At 49.7% G+C, this 17,976-nt stretch overlaps 1 protein-coding gene across 1 annotated transcript; it reads right to left on the bottom strand.

Moving 5' to 3' along the window:
• Positions 1 to 714: 714 nt before the first annotated feature.
• LOC120394584 (olfactory receptor 52E2-like) lies at positions 715 to 1,662 on the bottom strand. The gene has a single exon (XM_039518811.1). It carries the CDS (start codon positions 1,660 to 1,662, stop codon positions 715 to 717), a length of 948 nt encoding a protein of 315 aa, XP_039374745.1.
• Between the last annotated feature and the right edge of the window lie 16,314 nt (positions 1,663 to 17,976).

Raw genomic sequence — 17,976 nt, 5'->3', positions numbered from 1 at the left:
AATGGGGTTTCCACCGATCTAGGTTTTATCCAGACGCTCCGTTTTTTGGCTTCTGTGTCTGGGTGCCATGCAGGGTTCTCAGGTGCCTGGTTTTGAACTAGAAAGTGCAGCCAAGAAAGGGATCTGGCTGTGTCTGGTTCCTGCAGGGCTGGGGGGAGGCATTGGGTCATTAACCCACGCCTGCCCCTGCTCAGCCGGAGCCACATCATCCCAACAGGCAGGGCCCTTATTCTGGCTTCAGCAGCTCCAACCAGTCCCAGAGAAGAGGGAGCCCAGCTGTGGCAGAGATGGAGGTGGAGAAGATCCAGCAAGTGATGCGGGGAGAGGAGTAGAGAAGCCAGGGACAAGGGCAGGGCAATGGTGGAAGAAATGGAGAAGGGGGCTGCTGGGTCTCGATGGACTAGGTGGGGCATGGGAAGGGGCCTAGGGGAAATATGTGGGGCAGAGGTCAGGGTCTTAAGGGAATGTGGGGCAGAGGGTGAAGTCACGGGGTCCAGTTACCAGCAGTTAGAAAGGTGCAACCCAATGAGTTAATGAGTTGTACACAGACTGATTCCCCAGTTTCTCACACTGACACAGCACAGTAAGGTCAGGGAAGGGTCTAATGTCTCTCTGGCTGCCCAGTGAGTGACTCCGGGAAGGGGGCCCAGCACCGTGTTACCAGCCAGCTCTGCACGGGGCTCGGTCTGAGAGCCAGAGCACCAGGAGAAAACCTTAGGCCCCTTTATGAGTAAAGAGCCGGAGCAGCCTGTCCCGGATCTGTTTGGTCCTCACCCCGTAGATGATGGGGTTCAGCATGGGGGGGAGCAAGATGCACATGTTGGCAATAAGAACATGGAAATGTACGGCCACATTCTGCCCAAACCGGTACAGGAGGGAGGAGAAGAGACCTGGGATGTAAAAGGCTAAACTGACAGAAAGGTGGGAGCCGCAGGTCCCCAAAGTCTTGAGCCGGGCATCTTTTGTGGGGAGCCTGAAGATGGCCCTGAGGATCTGGGTATAGGACAAGGCAATAAAAATCACATCCAGACCCATCACACAGAATAGCACAAAGAGGCCGTAGTAACTACTGACGCGGGTGTCGGCGCAGGCCAGCTTCACCACGGCTATGTGTGCGCAGTACGGCTCGGGAATGATGTTGGTTCTGCAGTATGGCCACTGCCTCGCCAGCAAGGGAAAGGGCAGTATGACCATGGCGCTGCGCAGCACCACAGCCAGGCCAATCTTGGCCACTACGGGGTTTGTCAGGGTGGTGGAATGTCTCAGGGGATCACAGATGGCCACATAGCGATCCAAAGCCATGGCCACAAAGATCCCAGACTGAGTCACTGACAAGCTGACAGTAAAGTACATCTGGGTGAGGCAGGCACCGAAATCGATCTCCCTGGAATTGAACCAGAAGATGCTCAGCATTTTGGGCACAGCGGCCGTGGACAGGACCAGGTCAGTGACAGCCAGCATGCAGAGGAAATAGTACATGGGCCTATGGAGGCTTGGCTCCATCTTCACGATGAATAGGATGGTGAAGTTCCCCAAGATGGCTATGGTGTACATGGTGCAGAAGGGGATGGAGATCCAGACATGGACCGTCTCCAGGCCAGGAATGCCCAGCAGGATGAAGGTGGAGGGGTTGGTGAAATCGGTTGTGTTGGAATCTGACATAGAGTAGAGGAGAAGGTGTCCAACTCTGAGGCGAAACGGTGTCTCCTGCATGTACCGTATGTTCTCCTGACTTCCTGTATGTGCCCAGGGTCTAGGGTGATGGTCGCAGTGCAAATGTCTGGATGGAGAGACAATGTTAATATGAGACACTACATGCACTACTGGAGGCTGTTCTCATGGATGAAGCATATTGGGTGCTCTTCACCCACATTTTCATTATTCAGATAAATGAATTATGAACAACTGACCCTACTACTGCCAATTCCATATTTGATGGTGCTTCATGTCTCAATAATTCTACATGTCGTGGTGTGGGAAACCTTACTAGGCAGCAGCAGGAAACCTGAGTCAGGATACTGGTTAGCCATCATTGTTCCTTAATGCAATGAAAGCCAGGCTGGAGAGTCCATGCTGCAGGGAGCTCCCCATTCAACTGGTTGCTCTAAATTTGAGTGTAAAAAAACCCAAACCTTTGCCAAGACATGTGCCAGGGAGAAACATCCCAACCAGAACACACTTCAGGGAAAAGACCTCGGCGTCATTGACAGCAGGTCAACAAAACACCTGCTCATTCACAGCAGTGGCCAAATCAAAGAAAATGTTTGGATGCCTAAGAAATGGGATGGAGAATAACCTGCTCTGGATATGTGCTCTGTTTTGGTCACCCAGTCTCTAAAAGTGATACAGCATTATAAAGGGGATTTCTGAGACAGGCTCTGAGAATGGGGGAGGCTGCCATATGCCGACAAACTGAAAAGTCTGGGACTGTTTTGTTTAGAGAAGAGACAAGGAAGGGGGCAGATAATAAAGGAAAGGAATATAAAGAATAGAACTGATGACATTCAGTTGGAGAAACAGAGAACAGTTCCCAGCCAGTAATACCTGTAGATACTTAGTTCTTCAAAAGGGCTAATTCCCCAAAGCTGTAGAAAATTATCAAGAAAACTGACTGGGAGGAAAATATTAGACAGAAACATGGGAATGAAACTTGGGAGTTCTTTAAGAAGAATTTATTGGTTAGCTAAATATTCACGATTCCACAGTCAAGGAGGTGGAGAACTTGGGCTAAAAAACAGGTTCAGTGGACAAGTGAAGGCAGCAATTATGTGGGGAAAAGCAATATCCCTCTACCCTGATATAACGCTGTCCTCAGGAGCCAAAACATCTTACCACGTTATAGGTGAAACCGCGTTACATCAAACTTGCTTTGATCTGCTGGAGCGCGCAGGCCCTCCCACGCTGGAGCACTGCTATACCACGTTATATCCAAATTCGTGTTATATTGGGTCATGTTATATCGGGGTAGAGGTGTACATAAAAATGGGAAAAAAGGGAAAAGACATAGCAAGCAATACAAATGGGAAGTTATGAAAAATTGAGAAGGGACGTTAAAGACATCTGGGAAAACTCCATGCTAAGGTGGGGCTAAGGATCACAAAAAGGAGGTTATTAAGTATATTAAGAAGAAAAGAAATCCTAGAAAAGGTTTAGCCATTTCCTAGAGGGAGAAAGGAAACTTGTTAATGTTGCAGAAAATGTAGATGTGTTGCAGAAATAGTTTTGTTCTGCATTTGGAAAGAAGCAGTATGAGGAGTCCAGGAGAGCGGGCTGTATTTTAAAGAATCCTTATTGAGGGTTGCAGGAACAAACCATCCCGATGTGTAGAAAGAATCGTAAATATGGCAGGCCACCAGCTTGGCTTAACTTGCTGATCTTAAACGCAAAAAAGAAGCTTACAAGAAGTGGAAGATTGGACAAATGACCAGGGAGGAGTATAAAAATATTGCTCAGGCATGCAGGAGTGAAATCAGGAAGGCCAAATCACACTTGGAGTTGCAGCTAGCAAGAAATGTTAGGAGTAACAAGAGGGTTTCTTCGGGTACGTTAGCAACAAGAAGAAAGTCAAGGAAAGTGTGGGCCGCGCACTGAATGAGGGAGGCAACCTAGTGACAGAGGATGTGGAAAAAGCTAATGTACTCAATGATTTTTTTGCCTCTGTCTTCACGAACAAGATCAGCTCCCAGACTGCTGCACTGGGCAGCACAGTAAGGGGAGAAAGTGACCAGCTCTCTGTGGAGAAAGAAGTGGTTCAGGACTATTTAGAAAAGCTGGATGAGCACAAGTCCATGGGGCCGGATGCACTGCATCCGAGGGTGCTAAAGGAGTTGGCGGATGAGATTGCAGAGCCATTGGCCATTATCTTTGAAAAATCATGGCGATCGGGGGAGGTCCCGGGTGACTGGCAAAAGGCTAATGTAGTGCCCATCTTTAAAAAAGGGAAGAAGGAGGATCCAGGGAACTACAGGCCAGTCAGTCTCACCTCAGTCGCTGGAAAAATCATGGAGCAGGTCCTCAAGGAATCAATTCGGAAGCACTTAGATGAGAGGAAAGTGATCAGGAACAGTCAGCATGGATTCACCAAGGGCAAGTCATGCCTGACTAACCTAATTGCCATCTATGAGGAGATAACTGGCTTTGTGGATGAGGGGAAAGCAGTGGATGTGTTATTCCTTGACTTTAGCAAAGCTTTTGATACGGTCTCCCACAGTATCTTGCCAGCAAGTTAAAGAAGTATGGGCTGGATGAATGGACTATAAGGTGGATAGAAAGCGGGCTAGATCGTCGGGCTCAGTGGGTAGTGATCAATGGCTCCATGTATAGTTGGCAGCCGGTTTCAATTGGAGTGCCCCAAGGGTCAGCCCTGGGGCCAGTTTTGTTCAATATCTTTATTAATGATCTGGAGGATGGCGTGGACTGCACCCTCAGCAAGTCTGCAGATGACACTAAACTGGGAGGAGTGGTAGATACGCTGGTGGGTAGGGACAGGATAGAGAGGGACCTAGACAGATTAGAGGATTGGGCCAAAAGAAATATGCTGAGGTTCAACAAGGACAAGTGCAGAGTCCTGCACTTAGGACGGAAGAACCCCATTCACTCTTACAGACTAGGGACCGAATGGCTGGGCAGCAGTTCTGCAGAAAGGGACCTAGGGGTTACAGTGGATGAGAAGCTGGACATGAGTCAGCAGTGTGCCCCTGTTGCCAAGAAGGCTAATGGCATTTTGGGCTGTATAAGTAGGAGCATTGCCAGCAGATCGAGGGACGTGATCATTCCCTTATTCGACATTGGTGAGGCCACATCTGGAGTACTGTGTCCAGTTTTGGGCCCCACACTACAAGAAGGATGTGGAAAAATTGGAAAGAGTCCAGTGGAGGGCAACAAAAATGATTAGGGGGCTGGAGCACATGACTTATATGGAGAGGCTGAGGGAACTGGGATTGTTTAGTCTGCAGAAGAGAAGAGTGAGGGGGGATTTGATAGCTGCTTTCAGCTACCTGAAAGGGGGTTCCAAAGAGGATGGATCTAGACTGTTCTCAGTGGTATCTGATGACAGAACAAGGAGTAATGGTCTCAAGTTGCAGTGGGGGAGGTTTAGGTTGGATCTTAGGAAAAATGTTTTCACTAGGAGGGTGGTGAAGCACTGGAATGGGTTCCCTAGGGTGGTGGTGGGATCTCCTTCTTTAGAGGTTTTTAAGGTCAGGCTTGACAAAGCCCTGGCTGGGATGATTTAGTTGGTGATTGGTCCTGCTTTGAGCAGGAGGTTGGACTAGATACCTCCTGAGGTCCCTTCCAACCCTGATATTCTATGATTCTACTTACATCGACGGCAGGGGTTCTCCCATCCACGTACCCAAGAGGTGGTAACTAGGTTGATGGAAGAATTCTTCCATTCACCTCATGCTGTCTATTAGGTTGATAGCGTGACATCTCTCTGGGGTGCGGATTTTTTTGCTATTGCAAAGGAAGAAAATGCAGTTGTGGGTTGCATTAACAAAGGCATAGAATGCAAGTCTCCGGAGGTGATAGTATTCCCCTACTCAGCGCTGGTTAGGCCTCAGCTGGAGCATTGGGTCACTAGTGTATAGGAAGGATGTAGAGAAACTGAAAAGGATCCAGAGATGACAGACAAAGAGGATCCAAGGGATGAAATTCAAGCTATACGAGCAAAGGCTGAAGGAACTGGATATGTGTAATTTGAAAAAGAGAAGATTGAGCCAGGACATGAAAATGGTCTTCAGCTGCTTGAAAAGATGCCAAAGAAAAGATGGAGAAAAGTTGTTCTGTCTCACCACAGTAGGTTAAGGCTGTTTGACACCTTCAATTAGGAGACCTGATTTTCAGTTGCTTATTAATTTGCCAAATTTTAAGCATCTGGACTGAAATTTCCCACGCTGAGTGTCTGCTTCTGGTTTAATTGTTTTTTGAACGTTTCAGGCATGACAGTTCAGCCGACTTCTCGAATGAAGTGAGGAGAGAAGATGCCTTGCCCATGTTGAATAATTCTTATAATTGTTCTAGTGAGGAGCCCTAGCACCTCCATGTTTTCCAGCAGACAAAAGTGAGGTAACAGCCAGCCCCCGCCCCACCCCAACAACCAAAGCCATGAAATGCAGGAGCAGGAGGTGACAGTGTCTGTGCGTTAACACACAGCTGGGTCCTGAGCTCTTTCATCAGTTTTTACTCCAAGGTGAGTTTTGCCTCAGTGGGGCCTGAGCAAACTATGGGCCATGGCCTCAGAATTTGGCCTTATATTGTCCATCTACCGACACCTTTCATCCTGAAGGATCCCCTGTGCTGCTGAAATGCAGCCACCTTGGGGCTGGAGGCCATCAGCCAGGGTGGGAGGGAGTGCACAGAAAAGAGTGACATTTTGCCCAGTGATACTGGAGCCCTGGGATGTTTAGTGGCTGTGCAGATCAGAAAGGACCTCAGACCTATTCTCTATCCCATCATGTCCACGTTACACTGGGTTTGTCGAGCAGGTGAGCTCCTCAGCAAGAGATGGTACCTGTGAATCCTGAGATGGAAGCGTCTTCCCTGGGAATCCCCCTCAGGTAGCCGTGTCCCACACCTCTCTCAGCCCAGCATCTGCAGCAGCATCGCACACCGAGAGCTGATACAGGGGTTTGTGCTGTTCATAATATAGCTCTGTGCAATCCCAGGGGGGCTCGCTCAGCCTCTAGGGGAGAAGCGGCATCTGGATGTAAACAGGCTGGAGACAAACGTGTCTGCGCTTCTGTGCTAATTATCCAGCTTTAGGAGTAAACAGTAATTAAGGGACCTTCCCAAAGGGAGATGAGAACTCTTGGGCTCTGTGCTGAGTCAGAGAGGAATTGGCTGCTCTGCACTTGTGTTCATTTAAAAATTATAGTTGATTAGGAAGAAAACTAGAGATAATGTCTAAGTCTCCATAGGGTCTGAAACCCTGTAAATGCCCAGGAGGGATGGGTAGGTAGCAGACAGACAGATCTGGGGAGAGATGACTTAGGGGAGATACAAACACTTTCTGCTGCTGTATTGGACTGTTGCTAAGGCCTGGTCTACACTAGGATGGGGGGGGTTTAGTAAGGTACGTGACTTCAGCTACACGAATAGCGTAGCTGAAGTCGAACTACCTTAGTTCGAGTTACTTACCCGTCCAGACGCCGTGGGATCGAAGTCCGCGGCTCCCCCATCGACTCGAACGGCAGTGGAGTTCCGGAGTCGACGGGAGCGCGTTCGGAGTTCGAACTATCGCGTCTAGCTTAGACGCGATAGTTCGAACTCCGAGAAGTCAAACGCTACGCGTCGACCCAGCAGGTAAGTATAGACCTACCCTAATAAATTAGATGTCAGTAATTCTCATCAGTAACGATCATCAGACTGTGCAGCACCTTAAATTCAAAACACCAAGCAAAGGAAAGTCACCATGAACATATCCCCATTATACAGATAGGAAAGTGAGGCACAAGGAGATTTGATTTGGCCAAGGTGTCACAGAGATCAGTGTCAGGATGACAGACAGAACCTGGTGTGAACTCTGGGACCTCACTTCCGCTCCCTCTCAGAAACCTGCCAACGCATCACAGTCACTGGGGTCGCTTCAGGGGAACAGACTCGGTAAAACCAACATCACAAGTTGTTCCTGTGGACAGAGGGCAGCCGGGGGCCTGTTCTGTGCACAGAGGCCTCGCCCCCCACCAAAGCTGCCCTGGAAGAAGAAGGTCAGGCGGCGACCCGGAGGTATAAAGGCTCGGCCTCAGAGCTCACTGGAGGCCACCCACCGGGGAGTCCAGACGCCTCCAGCCTAGCCCGCGACTGGGAAACCCCCACAGCCAAACGTGCCCGCCAGGACTGGCCCGACCTGCCCCGCGCCCGCCACCAGGGGGAGCTTCCAGACCTGCCCCGTGCCCGCCACCCAGGGGAGCCGCCAGACCTGCCCCGTGCCCGCCACCTGGGGGAGCCGCCAGACCTACCCCGTGCCCGCCACCTGGGGGAGCCACTGGACCTGCCTTGTGCCCGCCGCCCGGGGGAGCCGCTGGACCTGCCCCGTGCCCGCCACCTGGGGGAGCCGCCAGACCTGCCTTGTGCCCGCCGCCCGGGAGCCGCCAGACCTGCCTTGTGCCCGCCGCCCGGGAGCCGCCAGACCTGCCTTGTGCCCGCTGCCGGGAGCCACCGGACCTGCCCGCGCCCGCCGCCCGGGAGAGCCGCGGACCTGCCTCGCGCCCGCCGCCCGGGAGCCGCTGACCTGCCTCGCGCCCGCCGCCCGGGAGCCGCCGGACCTGCCTCGCGCCCGCCACCCGGAGCAGCCGCCAGACCTGCCTCGCGCCCGCCACCTGGGGGAGCTGCCAGACCTACCCCGCGCCCGCCACCTGGGGGAGCCACCGGACCTGTCCTGCGCCTGCCGCCCGGGGGAGCCAATGGGCCTACCCCGCGCCTGCTGCCCCGAGGAATCCCTGTGCTGGACCCCCCAGAGGACACCACTGTGACTCAGGTACCACACGAGGGGGAGTCTGGAAGTAGCCCCGGGGCAGCCGTTGCAGTGGGGTGGGCCTGTGTCTCCTCTGCTACCCCACTCGCGGGTGGCGTCTCCCCTGCTACCCCTCTCGCGGGTGGCCGTCTCCCCCCTCCCAGGCCTGTGGAGGCTTGGGGCTACTGTGACTGCTCAGCCCTGGCTCCCTCCAGACTCATTATTGCCCTGCCCTGACCTCGGGCCTGGGCTCACTACTGCTTGTGTTGCTACTGCCACAGCGCTATTGCTCAGCCCCTGCCTGGGGGCCTGAGTCACGGCTGCTCCCCCTGGCCGAGGGCCTGGCAGGACTGTACTTACTTCCACCTCTGCAAGGGCTGCCAGGGAAGACTCCTGCGGCCAGACTAATTCCCCAAACCTCAGCTGTGTGTAGTGAGCTGGTGTGGCTCCCCGCCGCCCCAGAGAGGGTGGAGCCCCGGCCAGCACCTCTACAGGGCCCTATAGGCAGGATAGAGACTGGTTCAGGGTTTGCACTGGGTTGTTCTCTCCCTCTCGGTTCCTTTCCTCCCAGTCTCTCCCAGGGGGAATTGAAATCAAATGTTCCAGGCTGAGTCAGACTTTCCAGCACTGCCCCGGCTGGAGGGCGCTTGGATTCCCACAGCTGAACTCACTGCCTGCGCCCCTGGCCAATCGGGGTATTTCTCCGGAGGTATTTGTCCAGGCTGAACCGGGGCACCGTCTAGACATGTACTCAGGTTACTGACGCTCTGTGGCTGGCCAGCCTGGTTTGACCTTCGTCTGCAGCTAAAGGCAAGGGGGGGGGGGGGGACGGGGCTAGGCCCCGATTTGGCTGGATCACTGTGTCTATCATTTATTATTATTGTCTGAGTTGTGGAAGCCTGCAGAGGCCCCGCTCCAGTTCAGGGCCCCTCGTGCTGGGCCCTTCGCAAACCCAGCAGGAGAAACAGCCCCTGCCCCAAAGAGCATAGAAATTCAGACAAGACCCAGCTACAGTGTGTAACACACCAGAGAGGGGGCAGACGGGACATGGGGGAGGAGCAGCACTCAGAACGGGTGGTTCCATAGCCCTGGTCTACACTATGAATTTGGGTCGAATTTAGCAGCATTAGATCGATTTAACCCTGCACCCGTCCACATGATGAAGCCATTTTTGACGACTTAAACTTGATTTCTGTACTGCTCCCTGACAAGGGGATTAGTGCTGAAATTGACCCTGCTGGGTCGAATTTGGGGTAGTGTGGATGCAATTCGACGGTATTGGCCTCCGGGAGCTATCCCAGAGTGCTCCATTGTGACCGCTCTAGACAGCGCTCTCAACTCCGATGCACTGGCCAGGTAGACAGCAAAAGTCCCACGAACTTTTGAATTTCATTTCCTGTTTGACCAGCATGGTGAGCTGATCAGCACAGGTGACCATGGAGTCCCAGAATGGCAAAAGAGCTCCAGCATGGACCGCACGGGAGGTACTGGATCTGATCGCTGTTTGGGGAGATGAATCCATGCTAGCAGAACTCTGTTCCAAAAGACGAAATGCCAGAATATTTGAAAAAATCTCCAAGGGCATGAAGGACAGAGGCTATAACAGGGACCTGCAGCAGTGCCGTGTGAAGCCTACCAAAGAACCAGAGAGGCAAACGGCTGCTCCGGGTCAGAGCCCCAGACATGCTGCTTCTCTGATGAGCTGCCTGCCATTCTAGAGGGTGCCCCTATAACTACCCCACCCCTGTGTGTGGACTTCATCAATGGATTCTCAGGCAATGGGGATGTGGATTTGGGGGACGAGGAAGATGATGATGATGAGGAGGAGGTTGAAGCAAGTGGAGAAACCATTTTTGGCAGTGAAGTGGGGTGTGATGTACTCATGGAGGAGGGTGGAGGAGGAGAGGGGGTATCAGGAGGGTTGTGGGAGAAGAAATGCAGGGGAAGGGGGAGGGGATGGAGGAGAGAGCTGGGGGAGGGTACAAGGGGAGAGGTGCAGGGGAAGGGAGAGTACAAGGGGAAGGAGCTATGGGGGGAGGTACAAGTGGAGGGGCTGCGAGGGGGATGGGGGGTGCAAGGGCTGAGAGGGGCAGGCACTGACAGCTGCTTCCCCAGCCCCGTGCAGGCAGAGCCGAGAGGACGGACACTGACCCCCAGGTGCCTGAGCCGCAGGGGTCCCCTGGCAGGGCAGTATCCCGCACTCGGAGCCAGGCTCTGCCTCTCCCCTCCCAGGGCAGGCAGCGTGGGGCTCAGGCGGGGGAGGTGCGCAGTGGGCTGGATCCGGGGGCAGGAGGGGGCAGCGGCAGGTCCCTGGCAGCTCGGGCTGTCCAGCCGCTCGCCCTGTCAGCGCGCGAGCCGGGATCCACGCCCCACGCCCAGGCCGGCGGCGCTCTGTACAGCCCCCTCGGGCGGGGAAACGCCGCGCCACGCTGGGGAGACTCAGAGCAGAGCAGCAGTGGCAGCAGGACCCCTCCTTGCATCCCGGTCTCCACTTACCTCCCTCCCTGGCTCCTCACACCCAGGCTGCCCTGCGGCCGCAGAGCCGGAGCATCGTCCCCCGGAGCCGAGCCCCTCTCGCCACCGCAGAGCCGGAGCATCGTCCCCCAGAGCCGAGCCCCTCTCGCCCCACAGAGACGGAGCATCGTCACCCGGAGCTGAGCCCCTCTCGCCCCGCAGAGCCGGAGCATCGTCCCCTGGAGCTGAGCCCCTCTCGCTGGCGTGCTTGTCGCGCTGGGGTCTGGAGCCGGCCCTGCTCCCAACGGGGGTTCTGTGATCCAACCCGTCACAAACCCTTGCAGTAAACTGAGGGGGGAGATATGACATTCTGTTCCCCAAATCAAGGCCCTGGCACCCCCATATTTACCTGGGTGATATGATTGTGATGTGATGCTGGACTCCATCTTGTGTCTGTTCTTTTCCAGTAACTGTGCTGGGGCTTTTGCTTGGAATAATGAAGCTCCCTCTACATGGCACAAGCTATAACATGTGGAAGCGACATCGTCACATGGCCTCACTCCCCGCACAACTCAACACCAAAGATAATAGAAATTGTATGGAACTGGGGCTGTGGTCCCAGGCTGAAGGGATTTCTAGCCTGTGCATGGAATCTTTACACTGTTACTTATAATCACGTAAACAATCGATCTTTCTGTAATTAATAAATCTGTTTTATATTGTTTTCCTTAATGCAGGATGCTTGTTGAAATCTGCTCAGGCTGATGTATTGTCCTCTCCACATTGAGGGAGGGGCAGGCTGGGAAATAAACTGACACTGGACAGGCTTTTGGGCAGGGCAAGACGGTACAACTCTTGGGTCCTAGGCTGGGGAGCTGGATGGAGCCTCTCTATTGTTAGTTCATGGCTGGCTAGTGAAATCATTCATGTACCTGTAGCTGGGTGTGTCCTTGTCTGTATGTGGCTGTGTAAGTGCAAGAGCTGCAGAGGTTTACAACTTGTCACAGCCTCACAGTGTGAAAGCAGCAAAGAGTCCTGTGGCACCTTATAGACTAACAGACGTATTGAAGCATGAGCTTTCGTGAGTGAATACCCACTTCGTCGGATACACCCACGAAAGCTCATGCTCCAATACATCTGTTAGTTTATAAGGTGCCACAGGACTCTTTGCTGCTTTTACAGATGCAAACTAACACGGCTACTCCTCTGGTACTTGAGTGTGAGAGGGGGCACAGAGTGCTTTGCCAGAGGGCTCGGCTATCCCCAGCCCCATGTTGCAATCCATGGAATTCCTTTCCACCCTGTCCCAGTGAACAGGCCCTGCAAGACCGTAAGGCCCTTTCGCTGTTGTCATGTGGTCACTTACTGACAGAGAGACTGTGGGTATGGAAGGGAAGTCAGGACACTTGGGTTCTGTCAGCCCATGTCTGTGTGATCTTGGAAAGTCATGTCTCCCCGTGCCTCAGTTTACTGCTCAGTGAAATGGGGATGGTTCACAGTGACATTCCTTTGCTAGGTTTTGAAATGTTGTACCAATACAATAAAAACCAGCAGGATTTTATTAAGAGGCATAAGGCAAAGATGCCACATTTATTGTAAATATTATAATAAAATAGAAGATAACAGCAAACAACGTTGTTTGACTACTTATTCCTATGATTACTTATATATATGTATATCCATTCACACAATCATTCATACGAGTTCTGTGTAGATATTATAGTTACCAGCCTAAAGTTGCTTGTGACAGAATACTGGCCAGGTATCCTGTACACAAGAGTGGAGCCGAGTCCGGGTCAGGTGCACCTGATGCTCCTGGAGGCTGGCAGCAGAACCATTGACTCAGAGTCCTTATTCTCCAGGGTTCAGTTTTATAGGGATTTTTCCCTATGTTAGGTCTTCATTCTGCTGTTGCCAGATCAGTCAGCAGATAGCTGGTTCCATTCTGTCCTTTGTTTCCTTTGAGGTGCCGGGGTGGATTCCAGTTCGCCCTCCGGGGGTCATTTGGTTGATTCCACTTGACACCTTCTTCGGCCGACACTGACTTTTTCAGGCTTGGTAACTCCCTAACCATTCATTCAACATTTAAACTAGACACTCATTCACACATACTTTTTATCTTAACTACATTTATTTTACAGTTTCTTTATCCTTTTGGGGTGTGAGACTCCTTGTCTTTTAACAATTAAAAACATAAAGTGAGGTAAAAAATGACTTTAACAGAGGTGGGGGTCTCTATTTGTATGTTACATAGTTTGCCTGAGGCATAGAGGTAATTGACGGCTTGCGCGCTGAGTTAACAAAGTCAATTGGCCAATTAGCAGCTTACAGAGGCAATTGACAGCTCGTGCAATGAGTTAACAAGGTGCTGAGTCAATTACCCAATCAGCAGCTTACAGTGGCCATTTTCAAAACAAAGTAGCAGTTACAAACTTTCACTTAGAAAACAGGCACTTAGAGTCAATTGAGTTAACAAGGTGCTGAGTCAATTACCCAATCAGCAGCTTACAGCGGCCATTTTCAAAACAAAGTAGCAGTTACAAACTTTTACTTAGAAAACAGGCACTTAGAGTCACTTGACGTCAATTAACTAGTTACAAAGCAAAGTAGCGACTTCAAAGTTTCACTTTAGAACACAGGCGCCTTTAAAGCTTCATTTTAGAACACAGGCGCTTGGAGTTAATTAACGTTTACAAAGTATCTCCTTGAGCAGGCTTGTACAGACATAGCTATTTCTAACAATAAATCCTTACAACAATGAATCCTTACAAATCTACTTTTAACATAAACCTTACATAGATGTTTCTGACAATAAATCCTTACAAACTTACTTCTAACATAAACCTTAAGTTATAAAGTATTAGTTAATAATAAAACCATAAATCAATAAATCATTTCTCATATAATGTAAACCTTCTTTAATATCCCTACATAATATCCATCAATGAAAGGTGATCAACAGTATAGTGATAGTTACTGGTGAGAAGTACTGATCTCTGATCCCTTAGCGAGAGCCCCATGTATTTGCCGTAAGTGCTTGGGTCTCTTCTTAGTCAACTTTCTCCAGTTCTCTCTGTCTACTATCTACCCATCTATCCTGAGAATTTACAGGATATCAGATCCTCTGGAGAGTTGGGTATTATCCCTAATTTTCTTTCTCATCAACTATAATTTTTAAATACATGCACACAAACGTACAGAGCAGCCAATTCCTCTCTGACTGAGCCCAGAGCCCAGGAGTTCTCATCTCCCTTAGGGAAGGTTCCTTAATTACTGTTTACTTCTAAAGATGGATAATTAGCACTGAAGTGGAGACATGCTTGTCCACAGTCTGTTTACATTCAGATACCCCTTGTCCTCTAGAGTCTGAGCGACCCCCCCGGGATTACACAGAGCTATATTATAAACTGTGCACACAGTGTGTTGGCTCTCGGCGTCGGATGCTGCTGCAGATGCTGGATTCAGAGAGGTGTCGGTCACAGATACCTGAGGGGGATTCCCAGGGTGGAGACTTCCATCGTGTAATTCACAGGTCCCCATCTCTTGCTGAGGAGCTCACCCGATCAACAATTCTTCTGCATCGTGGGTATGGAGGGATAGAGAGTAAGTCTGTGGTCCTTTCTGCTCTGCACAGCCATGGAACATCCCAGGGCCCTTGCCATAAGTGATGAATTTGCTAAAGAATCACTGACCAAAATGTCACTGATTTCTGTGCCACCCTCTTTATCCCACCTGATGGATTCCAGCCCCACGGTGGCTGAATTTTAGTGGCACAGTGAATCCTTCAGGATGAAAGATGTTAGTAGATGTGCAATACAAGCCCAAATTCTGAGACAACGGCCCCAGACTCAGACTCAGGCCCCAGTGAGGCAAAACTCCCCTTGGAGCAAGAACTGAGTACAGATGTCAGGAGCCAACTGTGTGTTAATGCACAGACACTGTCACCCCCTCCACTTGCATATCAGGTCTCTGTCTATTAACGGGGCAGAGGGACAGGGACTGTTACCTGACTTTTATCTGCTGCAAATCTTGGAGCTGCTGGGCTTCCCCCTAGAAAAATAATGAAAATTTTGCAATGTGGATAACACATATTTCTCCTAGCTTCATTCAAGAAGTTTGCTGAAATGTTATGCCTGAAACTTTTAAAAAAAACAACAACCACAATTCTTCTTGAAGCAGACACCCAACGTGTGATATTTCAGAACAAACTCCAAAAATTTGCAAATTTATAAGCAACTGGAAATGAGGTCTTCTAATTGAGGGTGTCAGACAGCCTTAACTACAGGTGATGCCACCAGCACCACATACAATGGTGAATCCATTTGTGAATCCCATTCTTCTATGCTCTTTGCTCCAATAATCTCGGTAGCAAGGAGTTCTACAGGCCAAATAGGAATTATGGTAGCAATTTCCTTTTCTCAATGTTATATGTTCAGACTTTTAATTTTAACTAAATGTTCCCTTGTTCATGTTATGAGAATCATTAAATATAAATGCCTGATCTACTTTCTTTATCAATAGCTCCATAGGGGTTTATGGTCAGAAGGGACCATTTGATCATCCAAGTATCATCTGAAGAAGTGGGTATTCACTTCTTGCATCCGAAGAAGTGGGTATTCACCCACGAAAGCTCATGCTGCAAAACGTCTGTTAGTCTATAAGGTGCCACAGGATTCTTTGCTGCTTGATCATCCAGTTCACTCTGTTACATCTGGATTGAGCTGAAAGACGTGTTTCTGAGTAAGGCCTTGTCTACACTAGGATTTCACATCATAGAATGATAGAGCCATAGAGTTATAAGGGAACATAAAGGACAGGTAGTCTATCACCCGACAAGATACAGGATTTGTTTTGTGTTAGTCATCTAAGACTGGTGACTATTCACACAACATTGGAAAACCTCCACAGAAGGAGCTTCCATGACTTCCCTGGGAGTCTGTTCCATTGGCCTCCTGTAGCTAAAGTTAGGAAGATTTTCCTGAAATTTAATTTAAATCTTCTAGGCTGGCATTTGAAACCATTGCCTCTTGTCCTGCCTCTCTGTGGTAAGACAGAGAAACTTTCCTCCATCTTTTTATGGCAGCCTTTCAAATATTTGAAGATCACTATGATGTCCCCCATTAATCTCCTCTTTTCCAAATAAACATACTGGTTCCTTTGGCTTGTTCATACGGATTGCATTCCATCCCCTGTGTAACATTTGTTACTTGTCTATGGATCCTTTCCAGGTTCTCTACATCCTTTCTGTTAATTGGTCACATAACTCCAACTGAGACCTAACCCACACCGACTTCTGCTAATATAACCGAACTTTGCATTTGGATTTTTTGAAACATTTTTCCTAATGTCCAACCTAAACCTCCCTTGCTGCAATTTAAGTCCACTGCTTCTTGTCTTCTCTCAGAGGTAAAGGTGAACACTTTTTCTCCCTCTTTGTAAAAAACTTTGTAGCTATTTGAAAACTGTTATCATTCTCCCCCCTCAGTCTTCTCCTTTTCAGACTAAACTAGCCTATCTCGTTCATTTTCCCTTCATAGGTCATGTTTTCAAGACCCCTAAGCATTCTTTTCTCCAATTTTTCCAGATCATTTTGAATGTTTATCTGATTCTCCAAAGACATGCAACCCCTCCCAACTTTTATTATCTGCAAACATAAGTGCACTCTCTGTGCCATGATCTAGGTCGTTGATGAAAACATTGAAAAGAACGGAACCCAGAACTGATCCCTGCAGAACCCCACTTGTTAGGCTCTTCCAGCATCACTGTGAGCCATTGATAACTACTCTCTGGGAGCGGTTATCCAGCCAGTTATGCACCCACCTTATAGTAGCTCCATCTAGGTTGTATTTCCCGAGTTTCCCAATGAGAAGGTTATGTGAGACTGTATCAAAGGCTGTACTAACGTCTAAATATACCACATCTACTGCTTCCCCACATCCACAGGGCTTGTTACCCTGTCACAGAAAGCTATCAGGTTGGTTTGACATGTTTTCTTCTTGACGAATCCATGCTGACTGTCACTTATCACTTCATTATCTTCTAGACGTTTGCAAATTTATTCCTTAATAAATTGCTACATTGTCTTACCTGGTACAGAAGTCAGGCACTATATGTGCGCTTTTCCAGTCTTCTGGAATCTCCCCTGTCTCCCATGACTTCTCAGAGATAATCGCTAACGGCTCAGACCCCTCCTCAGTCAGCTCCTTCAGAGGATTCTAGGATGCATTTCATTCCACTCTCATGACTTGAAGACATTTAACTTGTCCAAGTAACTTTTAACTTGCTCATTTCCTATTTTAGCACCTGAACCTACCCCATTTTCACTGGAATTCTCTATGTTGGGTGTCCAAACACCACTAACTGTCTTGGTGAAAACTGAAACAAATAAGTCATAAGAACATAAGAATGGCCGAACTGGGTCAGACCAAAGGTCCCTCTAGCCCAGTATCCTGTCTTCTGACAGCGGCCAATGCCAGGTTCCCCCGAGAGAATGAACAGAACAGGGAATCATCAAGTGATCCATCCCCTGTCGCCCATTCCCAGCTTCTGGCAAACAGAGGCCAGGGACACCATCCCTGCCCAACCTGGCTAATAGCCATTGCTGGACCTCATAGACTCATAGACTTTAAGGTCAGAAGGGACCATTATGATCATCTAGTCTGACCTCCTGCACAATGCAGGCCACAGAATCTCACCATCCTCCATGAATTTATCTAGCCTTTTTGAACCCTGTTATAGCCTTGGCCTTCACATCATCCTCTGGCAAAGATTTCCACAAGTTGACTGTGCGTTGTGTGAAAACAACCATTGCTACCACTGCTGGTGGTAAATCACTTTTGGCTTAGTACAGATGGGCCCAAGGCGGTTGCCCAACTGTAAAAACAAAACAAAACCAAAGACTTGTACTCTAATTTTCACCAAGACACATCCATACTGTTCCAGAGGCTTATTTACCATTCCTACATTGACAAATATACAAATACAAAACAGAATAAAAGTGGTACTAGGAGAGGACACCAACCCACGGAGATTGTATTAGAAAACATGCAAAACAGGTTTACAGCCTAATG

The sequence above is a fragment of the Mauremys reevesii genome, unplaced genomic scaffold (genome assembly GCF_016161935.1).
Source record: "Mauremys reevesii isolate NIE-2019 unplaced genomic scaffold, ASM1616193v1 Contig69, whole genome shotgun sequence".
NCBI lineage: Eukaryota > Metazoa > Chordata > Testudines > Geoemydidae > Mauremys > Mauremys reevesii.
The sequence above is the reverse complement of the archived record's forward strand: the minus strand, read 5'-3'. Positions and strand labels throughout refer to the sequence as shown.

Coding starts and splice junctions, on each gene's coding strand:
- LOC120394584 (XM_039518811.1), bottom strand. CDS start 1,662: ATGTCAGATTCCAACACAACCGATTTCACCAACCCCTCCACCTTCATC.